At 47.7% G+C, this 19,220-nt stretch overlaps 1 protein-coding gene across 2 annotated transcripts in view; it reads right to left on the reverse strand.

Moving 5' to 3' along the window:
• Positions 1 to 19,220, reverse strand: part of PPARGC1A (PPARG coactivator 1 alpha) — an 854,414-nt gene that overhangs the window by 60,790 nt on the left and 774,404 nt on the right. For both annotated transcript variants that reach the window (XM_048509097.1, XM_048509096.1), the window contains 3 exons: positions 12,527 to 12,721; positions 2,833 to 2,955; positions 1,012 to 1,216 (listed from right to left, as the gene is read on the reverse strand). In XM_048509097.1, the coding sequence (XP_048365054.1) occupies positions 1,012 to 1,216; positions 2,833 to 2,955; positions 12,527 to 12,721 (523 nt within the window). The remainder of the gene's footprint in view (positions 1 to 1,011; positions 1,217 to 2,832; positions 2,956 to 12,526; positions 12,722 to 19,220) is intronic.

Below are 19,220 nucleotides of genomic sequence, written 5' to 3' on the forward strand. Positions count from 1 at the left end.
CAATAAAGGCTTTCTGTCCAACTTCTTAACTTTTGGTGGACTGAAGGGGGAAAATAGAGTGTTAATGTTGTAGCATCTTTCCAGTTTCTGGGCTTGAACCCACAGTTCAAGGGAGTGCAACCCAGATTTTGTACCACCACTCAATTCTGGTAATAGGAAGATCCTACAGAGAGATCAGCCCCATCACTGAGCGTAATGGAAAAACCCATCCTTGGCTTGTGGAAGGTCCCAGTCACAACCCCTTGCGAGAAAAAAGTTCAAGGGTAGGAGCCGGGAAAGAGCCAGTACTGTGAGCCAAAACTAGATAGCCCGGTTGTCCAACTCGGGATAAGACAGAACCACATCCTCATACATGATTCGCTAAGGGTTGGAATGTTGGAATGTTGCAGTGACTCACTTCCAACCAATAGGTGGGCTGGACTCATTGCCACTGCCGGAAGTGAGTCCTGTGCACTGACTGGTTGGAAGCCAGGCTGGTGGGCCAGCTGCGGCTTGCCGCCTGCTCCTCTGCCTCACTGTCACCCTCTCCATTCCCCTACTTGCCCTCTGCCAACTCCCAAAGACCAAGCACCCTCCCCAGTCCACTGCAGCAGTAAAGCCCACTGTGGGGGGAAATGCTTGCTCTCTCCCTTCTTTTCCAGAGCCTATTGCTCCCTTCTTTTCCAGAGCCTATAAACTACAATTCCCATTAGCCCCTGCTAGCATGGCCAATTGGCTATGCTGGCAGGGGCTGATGGGAATTGTAGTTCGTGAAGATCTGGAGAGCCGCAGGTTGCAGACCCCTAGCCTATTGCATTCCCACCCACAATGGGCTTTACTGCTAATATTCCATAAGCAAGTGGAGTTATCCTTTCGGAACCCCTACAAAAGCTTGCAGGTCATGTTACTCTGTGGTTTGATCAACTAGGAAACATTCTCTTGCTGGTTCCTGACCTCACCTTCCTTCCTTCATGCCCCCTCCCCGCAGGTCAGAGCAACCAGGTAACAACCTTCTTCGGGTCTCGAGCCTACCTTGCAAATGATGCGTCTGAGACTGCAAAAGGCTCTTCTTTTTAGAGGTGCATCTGTCTCTGTTGCTGTTTTTGTTCTCTGTGGGTTTGGTCTGTGGAGGGTCATCGTTTGTAGTCAGATACTTTAGAAGCTCCGAGCAAGGACGTCTCTGTGGCTTTTGCGGTTGACAAATGCTCTTCGCTTTATTGCTCCATGAATTCTCGGTCTTAAGAAACAAGACACAATAAAAAGCGGAGAAAAGAAAAAAGCTGAAATTAGTGAACTGAACCTTATCGGAATGGACAGAGGTTTTCAAAAGAGATGAGATTTTCAGCGAAGTGTTTGGTCTAAGCGTACTAGATCTATGAGCTGTGAATAACTGTTTGCAGAACAAGGAAAGGAAATTACATTGAAAATTCCTAAATGACATTTACGCGGCTTTTTATTTCATTTCTCTTACGTTCCGGTGTTCTCGCTCGACAACGTATAACTAACAAGACCCTACAGCGCCTTTATTGTGAACGGAAGGAAAAAAAATAAGCTGGTTTAAACCTTAATTTGCGGTTGATTGTTCAAGCCCAGCATTCACAACTCTCTTAAGTACCCCTAAACGCTCCGTTTTCAGTTACAGTCGACGGCAAGACAAACATTGTTTAATATAGCCGGCTAACAGAATTACAACACCGCCGGTATCCCAGCCAATTAATGGGTGATGTAGACCTTTCTGCCGAGCTTCCGGCATAATCTTTTACTAGGTTGGGCTGCCGAGGCAGTCTCAGCCCGAAGTCACACATCAAAGCCCTCTCCCACACGGCACATGGCGCCAGAGCAAAAATGGTGCCTAGTTCAGCCACTAGGAAAAGAAAAGGACCAAGACATCCAGACACTAAGGGAAGATGAAGAAGAAGCGTTTTGGATTGATGCCTTGCTTTTCTCTGCCTTTAAGGAGTCTCAAAGCAGGAGGTTAAAAGAGGGCTCTGAGAGAACTGTGACTAGCCCAAGGTCACCCAGCAGGCTTCTTGTGTAGGAGCGGGGAAACAAACCCAGTTCACCAGATAAGAGTCCGCCGCTCACGTGGAGAAGTGGGGGAATCAAGCCCAATTGTCCAGAGTAGAGTCCACCTGCTCTTAACCCCGACACCACTCTGGTTCTCAAACGAGCGGAAACACAACTTGTTTTTCTTTATGAGTTTCACGTTTCGCCATGTACTTTGCGAAAACTCTGAACGAATCCATGCAAGGGGATTTCGATATATACCAGGTTTCAAAAAAAATAGAGGAAAGGACAGTCGCACAAGGTGTGCTTCTGCACACCAGACCCTTCACAGCAGTATATAATTTGAGGCCAGAGGTGTAGCTATAAGAGGGTAGGGTGCGCAGTACATTGGGCATGCACCGGTGAAGGCAGAACATTGCCCCCCTGCCCCCTTCCCCCCGCTCCGGCCTGGCCCGCCAGGCCTGGCCCCGCCCCACCAGGCTGGTCCATTTTCAGCTGGCAAAAAAGGTAAGGGGGGGCAGGGGCAGGGCCTCGGGGGGGCGGGCGGTGCATGGGCACCATTTTGCCCCAGGCACCATTTTCTCCCCCTACACCCCTGTTTGAGGCGTGTGGTGAAGAAAAAACGGTGCATAAGAGAGGCCCTCAAACCTATAAATGTAATCCTTCTTGAGTCTCAGTGAGACAGGAGTACCACAAGCACCATAAACAAACAAACAAATAAACAAACAAATATATATATATATATATGTTAAAAGTTTTTGAAATAGGTCGTTTTCTGCAGCTGAGGGCACGAAAAACTCCTTTACACACAGAGATGCACATACCCTGCACAAATTAAGACCGTACCTTAACCGCCATGGGGTTTGCTCTGATCCTGTGGTTGGTGTTGCCGTGGTTGTGTGTGCTGAGGCCGCTGCATTCATTGTAATTTAGCTGGGTGTTCGCTGGAGCCAACAAGAGCTTCTTAAGCTGCGGGCGAACGGCAGGAAAGGCGTTCAGGAGAGGCGGCGAAGGACAGAAAGAGAAAGAGACAAAAAAGCGATGCATCTCAAGGCCCGGCTTTGGCAAAGCACGGAAGAAAACGCTGCGTCTTGACATACTTTAGCACAACAGAGTAACCGGGAGTGCAGAAAGTGTTGGCTGGGGAGGACAAAATAGAAACGGGATGTGCCCTACCTAGCTAAAGAAGGAAAAAAGTCATGCATACAGCAGAATAGGTGCTAAACCCAGCAGCCGTGGGGCCTGACAGACGGCCAGCAAAGAAGAGGTAACCTGGCTTCGTGCGCTGTGAGAATCTTATGTGCTAAAGCAGCTAATCCAGCTCTCAACAGATGAGAGTGGTGCATCCAAAGCCCTGTCTTGGAAAGACCTGAGTTCAAACTAAGGTTGCCAGCTCCGGGTTGGGAAATACTTGGAGATTTTGGGGGGGGGGGGGGGGGCGCCTGAAGAGGGTGGGGTTTGGGGAAGGGAGGGAATTCAGGTGGGCTATAATGCCATAGAGTCCACCTCCCAAAGCAGCCATTTTCTCCAGACGAACTGATTGTCACTTGGAGACCCGCTGTAACCCCAGGAAATCTCCAGCTACCCCCTGGAGATTGGAAACCCCAGTTCAACTGTTCCAGCCAATAGGCAGTGGCGAACCTTTGGCACTCCAGATGTTATGGACTACAATTCCCATCAGCCCCTGCCAGCATGGCCAATTGAATCTACATGGCCAATTGGTCATGCTGGCAGGGGCTGATGGGAATTGTAGTCCATAACATCTGGAGTGCCAAAGGTTCGTCACCACGGCAATAGAGCCGCAAAAGACCCTTTATGTCTATAAGCAGCTTTACCCACTACCAAACACACTTCTCTTTATGCCAGAGGCTTTGGTTTATTCTGCATCCCAGCTATAGACCGCCATGTCTTCCTAGGACCGTGGTGGCGAACCTATGGCACTCCAGATGTTCATGGACTACAATTCCCATCAGTCCCTGTCAGCATGGCCAATTGGCCATAGGTTCGCCACCACTGTCCCAGGGTGTGTAGTCAAAACAAGTAAGCCACATGACAAGAGTATTGTATAGGGCAGTGGTGGCGAACCTTTGGCACTCCAGATGTTGTGGACTACAATTCCCACCAGCCCCTGCCATCATGGCCAATTGGCCATGCTAGCAGGGGCCGATGGGAATTGTAGTCCATAACATCTGGAGTGCCAAAGGTTTGCCACCACGGGTTTAGGGCTTTCATCGTCGGAATCAACTGGCTGTTGTGGGTTTTCTGGTCTGTGTCGCTGCGGTCTGGTGGTTTTAACTCCTACCATTCGGCCTGCATCTGTGGCCATCTTCAGAAGATGACATCTTCAGAGGCCTGTGATGTCATCTGACTGTGACATGCAGCTGAAACAGCCAAAGAAGCTGGCCAAACGCTAGGGGCTAAAACTACCACGGCCACCCAGTCTGGAAAACCCACAACAGCCACGTGGCAGAGCATTATGCTTAACACACCGGCCTTATGCCAGGTTCCACATGGAAGGAAACTGGTAACGTGAGAGGCAGCTTTCAAACCCCCGTGCCAAAACACATGATACAAAATCCAGAAGTCAAGTTGCATGCTCGAGTGGAACCCTGCCTTTTAAAAACTCTCCGTTTTTCTGTTTGGCTGCAAATGGGGCATAGAGGACGCTTTGGATGGCTCTCCTGCAGCATTTTTTACCTTCTTTCCCCCTTCTGCCTGTCACCACATGTCTACCCAGGACACATTGAGGTCGAATCCCCACTACCGTCTTAACCAGGTTTCAGAACACAAACTAACCAGGTTTGAGGGACGACCTCCCCGGTCGAATCCCCACTACGGTCTTAGCCAGGTTCCAGAACACAAACGACCTCAAACCTGGTTGGTTTGTGTTCTGAAACCTGGCTAAGACGGTAGTGGGGATTTGACCGGGGAGGTCATCCCTCAAACCTGATTAGTTTGCGTTCTGAAACCTGGCTAAGACGGTAGTGGGGATTTGACCTAAGTCACAGGAAGGGGCAGAGGCTTGGGTGTGTGTGTGTGGGGGGGGGGGAATGGCGCCTGGGGCAACACTTGCTCGGAGCGCCCCCCCTCCCCACATCCCCCTACTGTGCCCCAGTTACCTTACCTCATGGCAGTGCTGTGGGCACCATTGGGCAGATAATTGGTGGGCAGTGTGTAGACACCGGGAGCCTGCTGCGGACCACTCCTTGGCCCAGCCCCGCCAGGCTGTCCTTCAGCCGGCGGAGCCTCCAATAGCTGAAGGAGCAGCCTGGCAGGGCGGGGCCAAGGGGTACCTGCCGGTGGCCCAATCAGGCTGCTCCTTTGGCCAGCGGAGGCTCCACTGGCTGAAGGAGCACCGGGCGTGGGGCGGGACTAAGGGAAGGGGTGTGGGGGGGCTGGGGACAGCTGGTGTGCGCCTGGGGACTTGTGACCCCCCATGTCCCCGTGAGCGCTCCACTTCTGGGAAGGGACAAACAGATCCCCCAGTGACATTTCAGGTGGTCAAAATTCCACAGGAAGGAAGCTCAAAGCCTCCCCTTCTCCCATGCCTGGGATGCAGCCAAATGGAGAGCTTTTTAAAAGGGGAGTCCTAGCTGTCCTGGCTCATGCATGCCACATGTTTACAGAAGAAATAATAATAAAAAAAACCTACTTAACATAATGATCAAAAATATGAGCATCATGAGGCTGACAAAAACATTTGATACCCTATAAAGTGATGTTCTCGTAGTTTACTCCTAGCCCCCAAATGCGGATTGTTCTTTGAGCCAAGTCAAAGGGCCTTTCCCCACTCTCTTCGATCCCCCCTATGCCGCGTGATGCTCTCAGCGCGCGGCATCCCAGGCGCGCGCCTGGGCATCCCCGACTTCTTTGAGGAGTCATCAAAGGCACACCGTTAAGAAGAAGCCTGGGATGCCGTGGTGCTGAGAGGCGCGACAGCGGCAGCGTCAGAGTGACTGCGCTGTCGCTGCCCTGTAAATGAGAGGGCGCCCAGGACCTCGCGCTACTCTCCTCAAGTAGCGTGGAGCTTAAGGTAAGTGGGGAAAGTCCCATATTTTCATACCCTGTCCCGGATGGCCCAGGCTAGTCAGATCCTGAAACCTCAGTGGGGTCACCCTTAGCTGGTACTTGGTTGGGAGACCTCCAGTCCGGGATTGCTATACAGCCAACGGCAAACTACCCGTTATCATCTCTTGCCCTGAAAACCCAACAGGATCGCCGTAAATTGGCTGTGACCGGACAGGATTTTCCACCGCCAATATTTTCATAGATGACTTTGCCAGAGGGGATGAGTTTGCTTTTCACCTAAGGAACTTCTGAAAAATGGTAAACGGAGACTGTACCTCCAGCTATAAGTATATGTTGTCGTATACGCTTAGGCACGCAACTGTTAACTTTTTCCTGGGTGCAGATACAAGACATAGTCTGTCCTACTTGGGTGGAGCAGAAACAAAGAAGAGGATTCTGTAGGTCATGGAAAAATCACTCAATTCTTGCTTGTCATGCTACTTTCCACGCCATTGAGGAATTCCTGTGAGCTACACTGTTCCAACAGCAACAGTGAGCACAGTGGATAATCTATGCTGGTGTCTACACACTGCCCACCAATTATCTGCCCGATGGTGCCCATAGCACTGCCATGAGCTAGTGTTGCCAACCTTGAGGTAAGACCTGGATATCTCTCACTACTGCAACTACTGCAAAGTTCCAGACAGTAGAAATAGTTCCCCTGGAGGAACGGCCGCTTCGGAAGGTGGACTCTTCTGCGGATCATGATTCATAATCGCAACTCATATTTAGCAGAGAAACGCAACAAAAAAACAGAGCCAGCACACTGTGAGTGCGATTTTACAAAAAAGATGCTTTCCTAAACAATGCTAAATAGGTAGGAAAGAGTGAACAACTTTTCTAAATAAGCTACATCTGAATGGCACGGAAGAAGGCAAAAGAGAAAGGCATCGGACTGGCTGAGCCGACAAATGCACAAGAAACACAGAAAAAAGGAAGAGAAAACCTATACTGGCTATGGAGCCCAGAAAAGCACTGCCCTCCCTGCTGAGGCAGGAAAAATACTGGGGCACAAGATGAACGCCCAAGCTTTCCACAGGAAGTAGCAAGTTTTAGCTCCTGCCTCCCTGAGAAAGGGTTGGGAAATCACCCATCCTTACATCACTGGGCTAGTCAAAGCACATGTGACCTACAACCTCAGATTTCTACCAGCATATTTTCCCCAAAAGCATCCAAGCGACCAGAGGTGTATCTAGGCAAACTGGAGCCTGTGGGCAAAACCTGAGTTTGGTGCCCCTCCATGGGTAGCCACCCTCCAGAGTGGGCGGGGCTTAGACATCACATCTCATCAATGCTCTCAGTCGCCTCCAGGAGAACAAAGAGCAATTAACCTTTTTCTCCAGAGCGCCCCCCTTTCTGCGTACGTGACACGAGGCCCGTACTCACTGAAACCCAAACAAGCGTTTTACTAATCATGCAAGAGACACCTACATTCTAGAAAGAACCTATAAACCTGATGCTCTATTTGTCACGAGGTAACAGAACCGACCTGGTTACAGCAAACAAATAACAAGTTAGCTCTTTCATGACTTGAGGGGGCTCAAGCTTGCAAAATCCAACAATTTCCCAACCCAGAACCGACGATGCCAGCCACGACCTCAGGCTGGGGTAAAAACCCAAACAAGCGTATAAAACCGTGGTGGCGACCCTTTGGCACTCCAGATGTTAAGGACTACAATTCCCATCAGCCCCTGCCAGCACGACCAATTGGCCATGCTGGCAGGGGCTGATAGGAATTGTAGTCCATAGCATCTGGAGTGCCAAAGGTTCGCCACCACTGGTATAAAACTTCAGTGAAGCCCATTGCAAAGCCCTCTTTGGCCAACGTTCCCTCTTCCCCTTCTTTCCCCTTTCTCTTCTGGTTGTGGAATACAAGGACTAGCAACAAGAAGGTTCGGATAAAAGCTGGCTTCGTGCAGCCCGGGCCCCCCCCCCCCCCCCCCCCCGGTCCTGCTAGCACATTAAGATGGGCCACATAGAAATAGGAAGTTGTTGTTTTTTCTTTCTTCCTTGGTCTCAGAGCTGTCTACCTTTGGTGGAGGAAGAAACGAGGCAGGCATAAGGCGAGATTTGTCTAGCAGAGAACGAACATCTCGCAGAGAGACACATAAAACATACAGATATATTGGGCTGAAGGACGATTCTGCAATCTCAGCCTAGCCTTCTCCGCTTGTTTTTCTGCCAGGGCAAGGCAAGTGACATGAATCTTCTCAGCATTTGATAAAATCCTTTTGGAAACACGAGATCTCGATAGCGGAAGATGTAAGATCCCAAACTTCCACTATGACTCAAAGATAAAAACAGCCTTCTGCAGCGTTTGTCTACTTGGAAGAGGGGGTGAAACGTCACAGCGCCCCGTTTCCAGCAAACCCTCTCATGTGTCTTTCAACAGATTCCCAACTTCAGAGCACTTACCACCGACTAGCCCAGTGACGTAAGGATTTAAGTGGGGTGCTGTGTGGTTTCCGGGCTGTATGGCCGTGTTCTAGCAGCATTCTCTCCTGACGTTTCGCCTGCATCTGTGGCTGGCATCCTCAGAGGATCTGATGGTAGGAATGGAAAGCAAGTGGAGTATATATACTGTGAGGTCAAAAGGTGAGGCCATCTGAATAGAGTAGCCTGGCATGTGAGTCACAAAGAAGTCTGTAGCATGGGAGTAACAATGAAGATAGCAAGGAATTGCATTCACCTATTGACCTTGCTATCTTCATTGTCCTTTCCAGACTATAAACTTCTTTGTGACTCACATCTCAACCTCACTCAACCTCTACTCACCCTCCATCTATCAGAATCTGGTACAACCACAGGCTGAAATATCGAATCTTTCTTCATTACCACCCAACCAGGCTCACAACACCTGATCGAGCCGTGAAAAGCCGACAATATAAGGATTTAAGTGCTTAGACCTTTGCGTCCAGATTCTCAAACATCATGAATCCCCCCAAAACACTCTGTTTCTCAGCTAATGCGAATGGTAAACATTCATCACAGCTTTTACTGTGAGCCGTCCTGAGTCCTGTGGGAGATTTGGTGGGATATAAGTGTAAAGAATAAATAAATAAATCCTATCCCCCCCCAAAGATTCCTCCACTGACCTAACTTCATCTTTCCTGCTGTTTTCTAGCTCTCCTCCATCCAGGTCTCGCTTCAAAGGGGTTTCCCACACAGCTTATGTGTTTCCCTCTTGGTACTACAGCTGCAGAGATGGTAGGAGCTCTCAGGTGGCAGTTTTCCCCTGAGTTTCTCGTCTCTATTCTCCAGTAACAGGGAACCCTCCTCCTCCTCTGAGCCACTTGGGCCTTTCATTTTTCAATCATTGCAATTAAATATCATTATAATGGTATACAAATCAGTAACAAGCTTTCCTTTTTTTAAAAAAAACAAAACCCCTAGCCCCTTTTGTTGTGGAGATATAAGGGGAATGGCATCACATCTCATCAATGGAAAAAGCTAGTTTTTTTTTTAAAAAAAATGAAACTGCTTAAGTGCTTTCTGAAGTCCATTGCACAATCTCTACAGAGTTACTCCAGTCCAAACTCAGTGACGTTAACGGGCATCAACTTCAGGATGCCCGCATAGGACAGCACAGTGGCACAGTTATTTGTTATTAACCCAAACCTCTGGGTTTTGTGCAAATAAAAATTGCAGGCAACACAGGAACTGGGAGTGAGAAACAGGAAATGAGCAAACACCTCTGAGAAGAAACCGTGAAATTCTACCTACAGCCTTTTCAGGAATGCTTTTTGTGTACCGAGTGAGCCCAAACTCTCATATTCTGTTTGGCTTATGAAACTGCCCCTCTTTATTCAATCCTTCCATCTCTTACCTGCTTAACAAATTCATGGGTGGTAACAAATAGCCCTGATTTAGTACAAGCAACTGCAAAACATAAGTGATGGAGCTGTTCCGCCGGACAGCACTTTGGAGGAGTGGCCAGCTGATGGTGCCCCCTTCGGCCTTCCACTGGCCCTTCTGCTGGCCCCTTCAGCTGGCCTTTAGGCTAGCCCTTCGCCTACGGCCTCTACATCTGGGCCTATAACATCTATCTAGACCTACCGTTTTCCCTGGGGGTGGAAGAATTTAATATTAGGCACCGGGTGCCACCTACACCTATGCCTATATTTATTTTACATTTAAATGCTAATGTTTAGCTAGTTTTCGCTGCTTTTATAAGTTTTAGCCTATTTATGATGTTTTAAAATTGTATTTATTATCTGCTGTACACCGCCCAGAGCCCCTCGGGGATGGGGCGGTCTAGAAGCCCAAAGTATGTATGTATGTATAAATAAATAAATAAATAAATAAATAAATAAATAAATAAATAAATAAATAAATAAATAAATAAATAAATAAATAAAATAATGTGGGAATATAAGACTCGATGGAAACCTCTGGGAGCAGAGATTAATGCAGGAGGCTGCTCACGAGCCAGAACACTGCAACCCTCAAAGCACATCTGACCTACAACCTCAGATTTCTACCAGCTTGTTTTCCCCAAAAGCATCCAAGCGACCAGAGGTGTATCTAGGCAACCTGGAGCCTGTGGGCAAAACCTCCAGAGTGGGCAGGGCTTAGACATTTTGGTGCCCCCACATGACTGGAAATCATTGCGCCCAAGGCCAAGTGCCCTCCCTTGTCCATAGGTAGATACGCCACTGAAAGCGACCCTATTTTCATAAGGGTTCTGAGTATTTTCTACTAATACATTCCTAGACTGCCCTCCCAATATTACAGTTGCTAGGAGTTCTGTGGGACAAGGAATAACTATTACACCTGTCTAAATGTCAGGATGCCGTTGTTGGGAGGGGGGGGGGGAAGGACACCACTGAGGATTGCTTTCGCTTTTTGCAGGTGCAGCTTTATCTACTCGCTCTGGCCTTGAAGGATGGGCCTCCAGGCTGGACTCTTCCGAATGTCTTGTTTCACATGTGGGGGTGGGGATTTGCTACATCATATTATCAACTGCTTGGTGCCTTTTTTTTTTTTGCCAGAACTGTCTTCCTACGTTCCTTTCATGTCTTCCATACAAACCTTGAAACCAGCAAGTGATTTACTGCCTGATCGGGGGAACTGACACTAACTTAGGAGCGTTGATCTGTTTTTAGTTCAGTGGGAATGTTTCACCAAGTGCCAATTAAGAGTTGCCTTCTCTGCTGGTGTAAGGGGCACCCACGCTGGTGGAGAGGGCAAAGATGCCAATGTCCAGTCGCCCCACAGCTCTGTGGCGGGCAAACCCAGAAGTGGCCGCAGAGCTACAATGGCATCCGAGCAGACGCTGGTGTGTGTGAGGGGGGCAGGCCGGGGCATTTCCAAGGGTGGAGCTGACTTTTGTCGGCTCCCACCAGTGTTCCAGTCTGAGAACAATGCCCTCCAAGCCCGCAGACGTACACCACACAAAAGTGTAAGTCTACAAAAGTGTTGTGTAAGCCCGTTTCGGCTATGGGGCGATTCGGGCAGCAGGAGGGTTTTTGAGTTTCCTTCCTTTCCGTGCTGGCCGAAGCCCCTTTGGTGGCCCCGGTCCCGCCTGCCACACTGCTCACCCCCATCTGGATTGCTCTGTTAGCATTCACTAAGACCTTAGTGCCATGGTGGCGAACCTTTGGCACTCCAGATGTTATGGACTACAATTCCCATCAGCCCCTGCCAGCAATTGGCCGTGCTGGCAGGGGCTGATGGGAATTGTAGTCCATAACATCTGGAGTGCCAAAGGTTCGCCACCACTGCCTTAATGGGATGGTTGAACTATCCAGCGAAAAATAATTATAATAATTGCGAACTCCACCTTCCACACGGCCCTCTTGCCTCTGTGGTGGCAACTGGGAAGCTACCTGTTTTATTTTATTTATTTATTTATTTATTTATAATTAATTAATTACATTTATATACCGCCCTCCCCCAAAGGGCTCAGGGCAGTGAACATGAACATACAAATAGAGCACAAAATAAAATCAACAAATCTCAAATCTCAAATTTTACCCCAGGGGAGCAAGTTTAGCACTGGGCCTTCCCACATCCCAGCTCTAGAGGACCTCCTCAATTTGCCCAAATTGTTGTTAACAACATATAAACCGGCATCATATTAGCCTGACCTTCATAATTAAGCTCTTCTCACACATTACTACGAGTGAAATCTAAACGCGCACACATACACATAACGGAGATTCCCAAGTAAGAAAACAGTAATTAATTACATTGCTGCTTCATGTCTGGATACAGCAGCTAGTTAGTAGGAGTGTCGGTTTACTAGAAGCCAAGCAAACGATCAGTAGAATTTGTTAAAGATGCAGGAAGTTGTATCTATCCTGCGTGTTCCCTCCGAAGCGCCCAAGAGCAATTCAGTTTTCTTTGGATTTTCAATCTAAAGGGAGAATTGAAACCTCACTATGACTACATCGTGTCCATGAGGCGGGCAAGAAGCCAGAGAGAGGACACCTGGTATTTCTCATGAAACGGTAGGAAGGCAGGTTCTTACTAGAGACGGTTCTTCGGCATCCTGAAGCGGAGGGGTGTTGTGGGGCATTGGCGAAGAGCTAGCATCGTTTTCGTGGGTCACATCGCCATCTGTCAGCGCATCAAATGAAGGCAATCCATCCTCGTCTACGGGGATATTGTCCAACGTCTCCGTGAGAACTGCTAGCAAGTTTGCTTCATTCTCCTCATCTATCTTCTACATGAGAAGGAAAACAGAGACAGAAAGAAGGCATAATAAGATTAATAGCCACCAAAAACATAATTTGTCTGAATTAATTGTTTATAACAGTCAACTACTGCCTGTTCCCTCCCACCAATAATTCTTGCATCTTAAGTTATCAAGGGCATTTTCCGGGGGGGTGGGACTCAGACGAACACCTTCTAGAAGTTGTCACTGTTCTGAGTTTTTCCCCCCCTTGTATCCGCTTCTTTTTTTTTTACAAAAAAAGCCAATACTAATAATTTCAGCTCAATTATCATGCACAGATCATCCCGCAAACACCTCAGCTGCTTCATTAGAAATCTGCGATGTCCGCCAACCCCAACACAAAACGCTAGTTAATTGACCCAGCCAAATTACGACGCTCACAAAATGAGACGGCTAATCAGAAGACGAAAATGGATTACTAGAGAAATTAAGCAACTTTTCCTATCCAGCTACGCGGAGCCGGGGAGCAGAGGCACAGCCTATTATTCCTCTTTAGGCCCAACCCACACAATCAAAATTGGGCAACCAATACATAACTTCTCATTTCTATGCAATCTGAAGTATATAGCAATCAATGCTCTTATTAACGACAAATCACTCTTTTCAATTTTAAATAAAATGAATTATGCAAGTTGCCTTTGAAGTTGTCCTACCACACTATACGTTTATCTAAATTCAGGCTGCAATTATAAAAAGCAGATTAATTCCTAATCAGATATGGGAGCAATGTTAATTTGTACTAGATATCTTATTTCAGTACCGGGGACTTGTTTGCGTCAAATCAAATATGTTTAATATCCCTGCTTTCCTCAATGCGCTATGTTCCAATTATCATACACATACTTGGAAGACGGGAAAATAAAGCACTTATTATATTTTTAGAGATTTGTTGCGGCAATTATTAATGACTCGGGGCTTGGGGAAACTCCCTGTGGACCATGCAACGGCTTTGCTAGCAGCCAAATAAAATCCTCAGTAAGGGAAAGTAGTCTAGAGATTCTCGACAGATGACACGCTTGAGTAGCTTAATACCGCCCAAGCGCGGGCAAGGATTGCTACCTGAAACGCCAAGACACACCAAGGTTTTCCTCCGCAGAGATTTATTAGGATTGATTTTAACTGAACTGACTCGTGTTCAGTTAAGTCTATCCGTTAGCAAAAGAGCAGTTAGGGAAACAACCGGCGCAAACTAAATCAACACAGGGAAATGGTTGAAACGACCCAATTAAGCAAATACGGCTTGCACACAACCGCAATCTTTCTTTTATTTCAAGGCAACGTGGAAAATTTATATCCACCTTTATACGCTAATTGAATGTGCAGAGTCAGCAAAGCGCTGGGCAGAAGAATCGCACCTGCCTAGCATATATACGTCGCATATAATATTACACATGATAGATCAGCAGCGCGAACACACAAGGGGTTGGATGCAGAACGCTGACACGGAAAGAACTTTCATCTTTGCAACGTTCCCTTGCCCCCAAATACGCTTTCTGACCCTGGTAAGGTAGATTCCCAAGGCCAAAGAACCCACGTGGCGTAACAGCCACGCACTGGTGGAAATTTGTGCAGATTGGAGAGGAAGAAGGGACCATTAGTCCACCCAATTGGATGACCCAGCAAGGGACTAATGTGGCAAAGATTCATGCCTTCTGTGGATAGCATTCAGGATCCAACCCATAAAGTCTAAAGGTAAAGTTTCCCCTTCAGTCGTGTCCAACCCTGGGGTACCACCGCAAGCAGTGATTTCATAGGCAAGCCGTTTTTGTGGGGTAGAAGAAGAAGAAGAAGAAGAGTTTGGATTTATATCCCCCCCCTTTCTCTCCTGCAGGAGACTCAAAGGGGCTGACAATCTCCTTGCCCTTCCCCCCTCACAACAAACACCCTGTGAGGTAGGTGGGGCTGAGAGAGCTCCGAGAAGCTGTGACTAGCCCAAGGTCACCCAACTGGCGTGTGTGGAAGTGCACAAGCTAATCTGAATTCCCCAGATAAGCCTCCACAACTCAAGCGGCAGAGCTGGGAATCAAACCCGGTTCCTCCAGATCAGAGTGCACCTGCTCTTAGCCACTGCTCTTAGCCACTACGCCACTGGTAGTTTGCCAGTGCTTTCCCCGGCTATTCTTTACCCCCTAGCTGTGTGCTAGGCACTCAATTACCGACCAAGGAATGGATATTGGATGGCTGAGTTGACCATGAGCCAGCTGCCAGGATATCTGACCCTCAGTGGGCTCAAACTCCTGACTGTGTGAGTGGCAGAGCAAGTACTTAACCCCTACGCCACGCGGCTCCTCATAAAGTCTAATAACGTGCAAAGTGTGTGTGTGTGTGTGTGTGTGTGTGTGTGAGAGAGAGAGAGAGAGAGAGAGAGAGAGAGAGAGAGAGAGAGTGAACTGCTGTCAAGTTGCTCCCGGCTTATAGTGACCTAATGAATCAATGAATTCCAAAATGACCTATCACTAACAGCCTTGCTCTGGTCTTGCAAACTGAGAGCAAAATTTGAACATTCCTCTGTGAAATAATTTCCACGTTTCTCAAAGCGGCCGTCAGATTTCGCCTGCAATAAATTCTAAGCCTTCCTCCGCAGAACGAACCATCGGAAGGATACTGAGACAAGCCGAAACAGCTCAGAAAAGACTTGACAAAATTTCTCATGAGGATTCTGCTTATCCTGCGGTATTTTAAACATCCTGTTAATAGAGTCAGATGGACGGAAGCCTTTTCAAGAGGTTCAAATGTGACTAGTTCCATGTCCGAGTGTGGTCAATCGTCCCATAAAAAGTGGGAACTGCACTACAGAACAGCTGATTCGGGAATTCTATACGTATCCTATAGTTTGCTGTCACTCATTTAGATGAAACACAATAAAGGACAATAACTTGAGAACATAAGAACATAAGGACAAGCCAGCTGGATCAGATCAGAGTCCATCTAGTCCAGCTCTCTGCTACTCGCAGTGCCCACCAGGTGCCTTTGGGAGCTCACATGCAGGATGTGAAAGCAATGGCCTTCTGTGGCTGTTGCTCCCGAGCACCTGGACTGTTAAGGCATTTGCAATCTGAGATCAAGGAGGATCAAGATTGGTAGCCATAGATCGACTTCTCCTCCATAAATCTGTCCAAGCCCTTTTTAAAGCTATCCAGGTTAGTGGCCATCACCACCTCCTGTGGCAGCATATTCCAAACACCAATCACATGTTGCATGAAGAAGTGTTTCCTTTTATTAGTCCTAATTCTTCCCCCCAGCATTCTTCCCCCTGGTTCTGGATAGAACTTAATATTAACTTAATATTAACTGTGCACCGTTAACCGGCAATCGACTCAGGGCAACCTCCGGCTCGTGGGGTTTTCAAGGAAGGAGGCAAACAGATGTGGTTTGCCGTTGCCGTCCTCTGCACGGCAACTCCCTGGTTTTCCTCGGTGGCTTCTCATCAAGTGAGGCCAAGTCTGCTTAACTTCCAAGCTTCGATGAGATCTGGCTAGCGAAAACTATTCAGGCTGTTAAAGGACAACATCTCTAGCATACAGGACTGGACAAACTCTCATCCAGATCTTGAAAACATTACCCATTCCACGCCAGCGGGCTTTTTGGACAACACGAACTCTCTTGCGGACGCCTCCAATTTTGACACTTAGTTGTTTCGTTTGTTATTTGCTTAACAATCAAACGCTGAAGCGCTCTGATACTCAAAAATGAGAACGAGGAGTGGACGCCGTCTCTGCTTCTCACAGCCATTTCAATTAGGGGTGGGGGTTTTTTGGTCCAACTTTCGAACAATCAAACACCCCTCCGAGAAAAGCGAAGGGGGAGCCGTGACAGCGAGGACTCGGTTAAAACAATTAATGTCACTTCCCATTATTGCTCCCGCCTGGACTTGTAGAGCAAATAAATCAAAGTCACCACAGGCAAGGCAAGCCAACTTGGCCAGCACATGTCTGTCCACAAATGGCACGGCGGGCGGGAACCCGTCCGGCAGCAAAATGACGTGAGCAGATAACCTCTGTAAGGCTCAACCGGCGTCCTTGTTCCTAAATCTTGTTTTACACTGAAACGTTTTCATTAGTTACCGTAGGAAGTCCCCAGCTGTGGAAATGAATGGAAGGAGGGATTCTGTTGTTTGGCTTGCATCATTTTTGACTCCATATGAACATCTAGGATTTCCTTTTAATAGGGTCAGTTCCCATATGACCGTGGTGGCGAACCTTTGGTACTCCGGAGGGGCTGATGGGAATTGTAGTCCATAACATCTGGAGTGCCAAAGGTTCGCCACCACTGCCATATGAAGAGGGATTTGGAGGCTTAGACAACATTTGAATTTGCAACTCTATGAGATGGGTGGTGGTGGGGGGGAGCAGAGAAACAGGCAGGTACCCATACAGACAATGCTGACCTTTACAGCAACCCCAGTAACCCCAAAAGGAATAGAATATGCTGGTCATACACAAAGATCACGCAGCAAGCAAGCTTCTATGGCAGTGGTGGCGAACCTTTGGCCATGGTGGCAAGGGGCTGATGGGAATTGTAGTCCATAACATCTGGAGTGCCAAAGGTTCGCCACCACGGTTCTATGGCATAGTGGGGATATCGACAGGAGCCCCCCCCCCCCGATGCCACTCCGATACTCTAGCCACCACACCAAGCTGGCTCTCAAACAAACTCGAAGAAGGAGGAGGAGGAGGAGTTTGGATTTATACCCCCCCTTTTCTCTCCTGCAAGGAGACTCAAAGGGGCTTATGATCTCCTTGCCCTTCCCCCCTCACAACAAACACCCTGTGAGGTGGGTGGGGCTGAGAGAGCTCCGAGAAGCTGTGACGAGTCCAAGGTCACCCAACTGTGACGAGTCCAAGGTCACCCAGCAGGAATGCAGGAGTGCACAAGCTAATCCGGTTCACCAGAGAAGCCTCCACAGCTCAAGTGGCAGAGCGGGGAATCAATCCCGGTTCTCCAGATTACAATCCACCTGCTCTTAACCACTACACCACACTGGCTCTCAAGGCAGACATTCACCATGAACCTGATCTGAGAGATGTGAGAAACTGCCATTTGTTGAATGAACGTATTTATTGCTATCTACTGACCCAATTACATAGAAAACAAACAATAAACAATTATGATAAGATAAAAGCCTGTAGAACAATATCAGCATTTATACTTTGTAATCAGCATGGCTCATCAAAGTTGAACGTAAGTCATCTGATCCTTACTACCTCGGAAAGGAACTTAACTACAGCCAAGGTAGCTCTTATCCTCTGAGTCCGTGATTCCCAATTTTTTTCACTCCTGTGCCCTTGGCAATCCATTTCCTTAAAATTGAACCTCTGTATTAGCAAACCCATTATGTAATATTTTTCATGTAACCCCAAACTTTCTGGTGCATGCGTATCCCAGGTTGGGAACCACTGCTCTAAGAGATGTTAGAAGTGAAGGTGATTGGCCCTCACACCCAACCAGCAATGGCTTTATCCTCAACTGATATATTCTAAGAAAGAATTTACAAAATAGCGAAATGCCGTTTGTTGATTGCTGCAAACAGCATGCTATTGAAGATGTTTGAATGAATGGTCTCACTGTGATACGCCCCACCGCCCCGCTCCCGAGCACCAGAGGTTTCATTTTCCATAAGTCCCTCTAAGTTTCCACACAAAGTTATAGCAAGACTTTGAGAAAGAACGCTGCTCACAGAAAAGCCTAAACAGTCTCCTTTCCCTTCAGACCATTTGAAATGGGAACACAACTCCCCGGTCGAAAACAAACCCAAACCAAAAAGCTTCGGCCTTTTCAAGCGTTCACAATGCAGGTGCCACGAAGATCCCCTCAGATCATCGGGGGATTCTTGGGAGAGATTCCCAAGCTAGCCATAGGCCAATCCACCAAACACACTTGGTAATCTTTTACAAAGGGGCAAGCAGCGCATGTGAAAACAGCAAACTCCATGTGGCTAGAATATCATTTAGACCAGGCCCTCAGTCGACTGATATCAGTGGGTTTAGACGGGAACAAATCTGCTCGCCTTTGCAGTGTGAGTTTCTCTCTTTTCCCTGGCCAGATTCCAACAACATGGGGCGGGGAGCACAAGGGTACATTTTAATGCACCCAGGCTGCAAACCCCATTACTTTGAGGAAAAACAATGAGGATAAACTGTAGATTATGCCTGAGGATATTTCCATGTACGTGTGTACATGGTAGGTAGGTAGGTCAATCAAGCGCAACATTAGAGGAGAAATCTGAAGCAAATTTCTGAACTTTCTCTCTCTTTCTCACAATACTAGAACCAGGGGGCATACATTGAAAATGCTGGGGGGAAGAATCAGGACTAATAAAAGGAAACACTTCTTCATGCAACGTGTGATTGGTGTTTGGAATATGCTGCCACAGGAGGTGGTGATGGCCACTAACCTGGATAGCTTTAAAAGGGGCTTGGACAGATTTATGGAGGAGAAATCGATTTATGGCTACCAATCTTGATCCTCTTTGATCTGAGATTGCAAA

Source organism: Sphaerodactylus townsendi, linkage group LG10, assembly GCF_021028975.2.
Source record: "Sphaerodactylus townsendi isolate TG3544 linkage group LG10, MPM_Stown_v2.3, whole genome shotgun sequence".
NCBI lineage: Eukaryota > Metazoa > Chordata > Lepidosauria > Squamata > Sphaerodactylidae > Sphaerodactylus > Sphaerodactylus townsendi.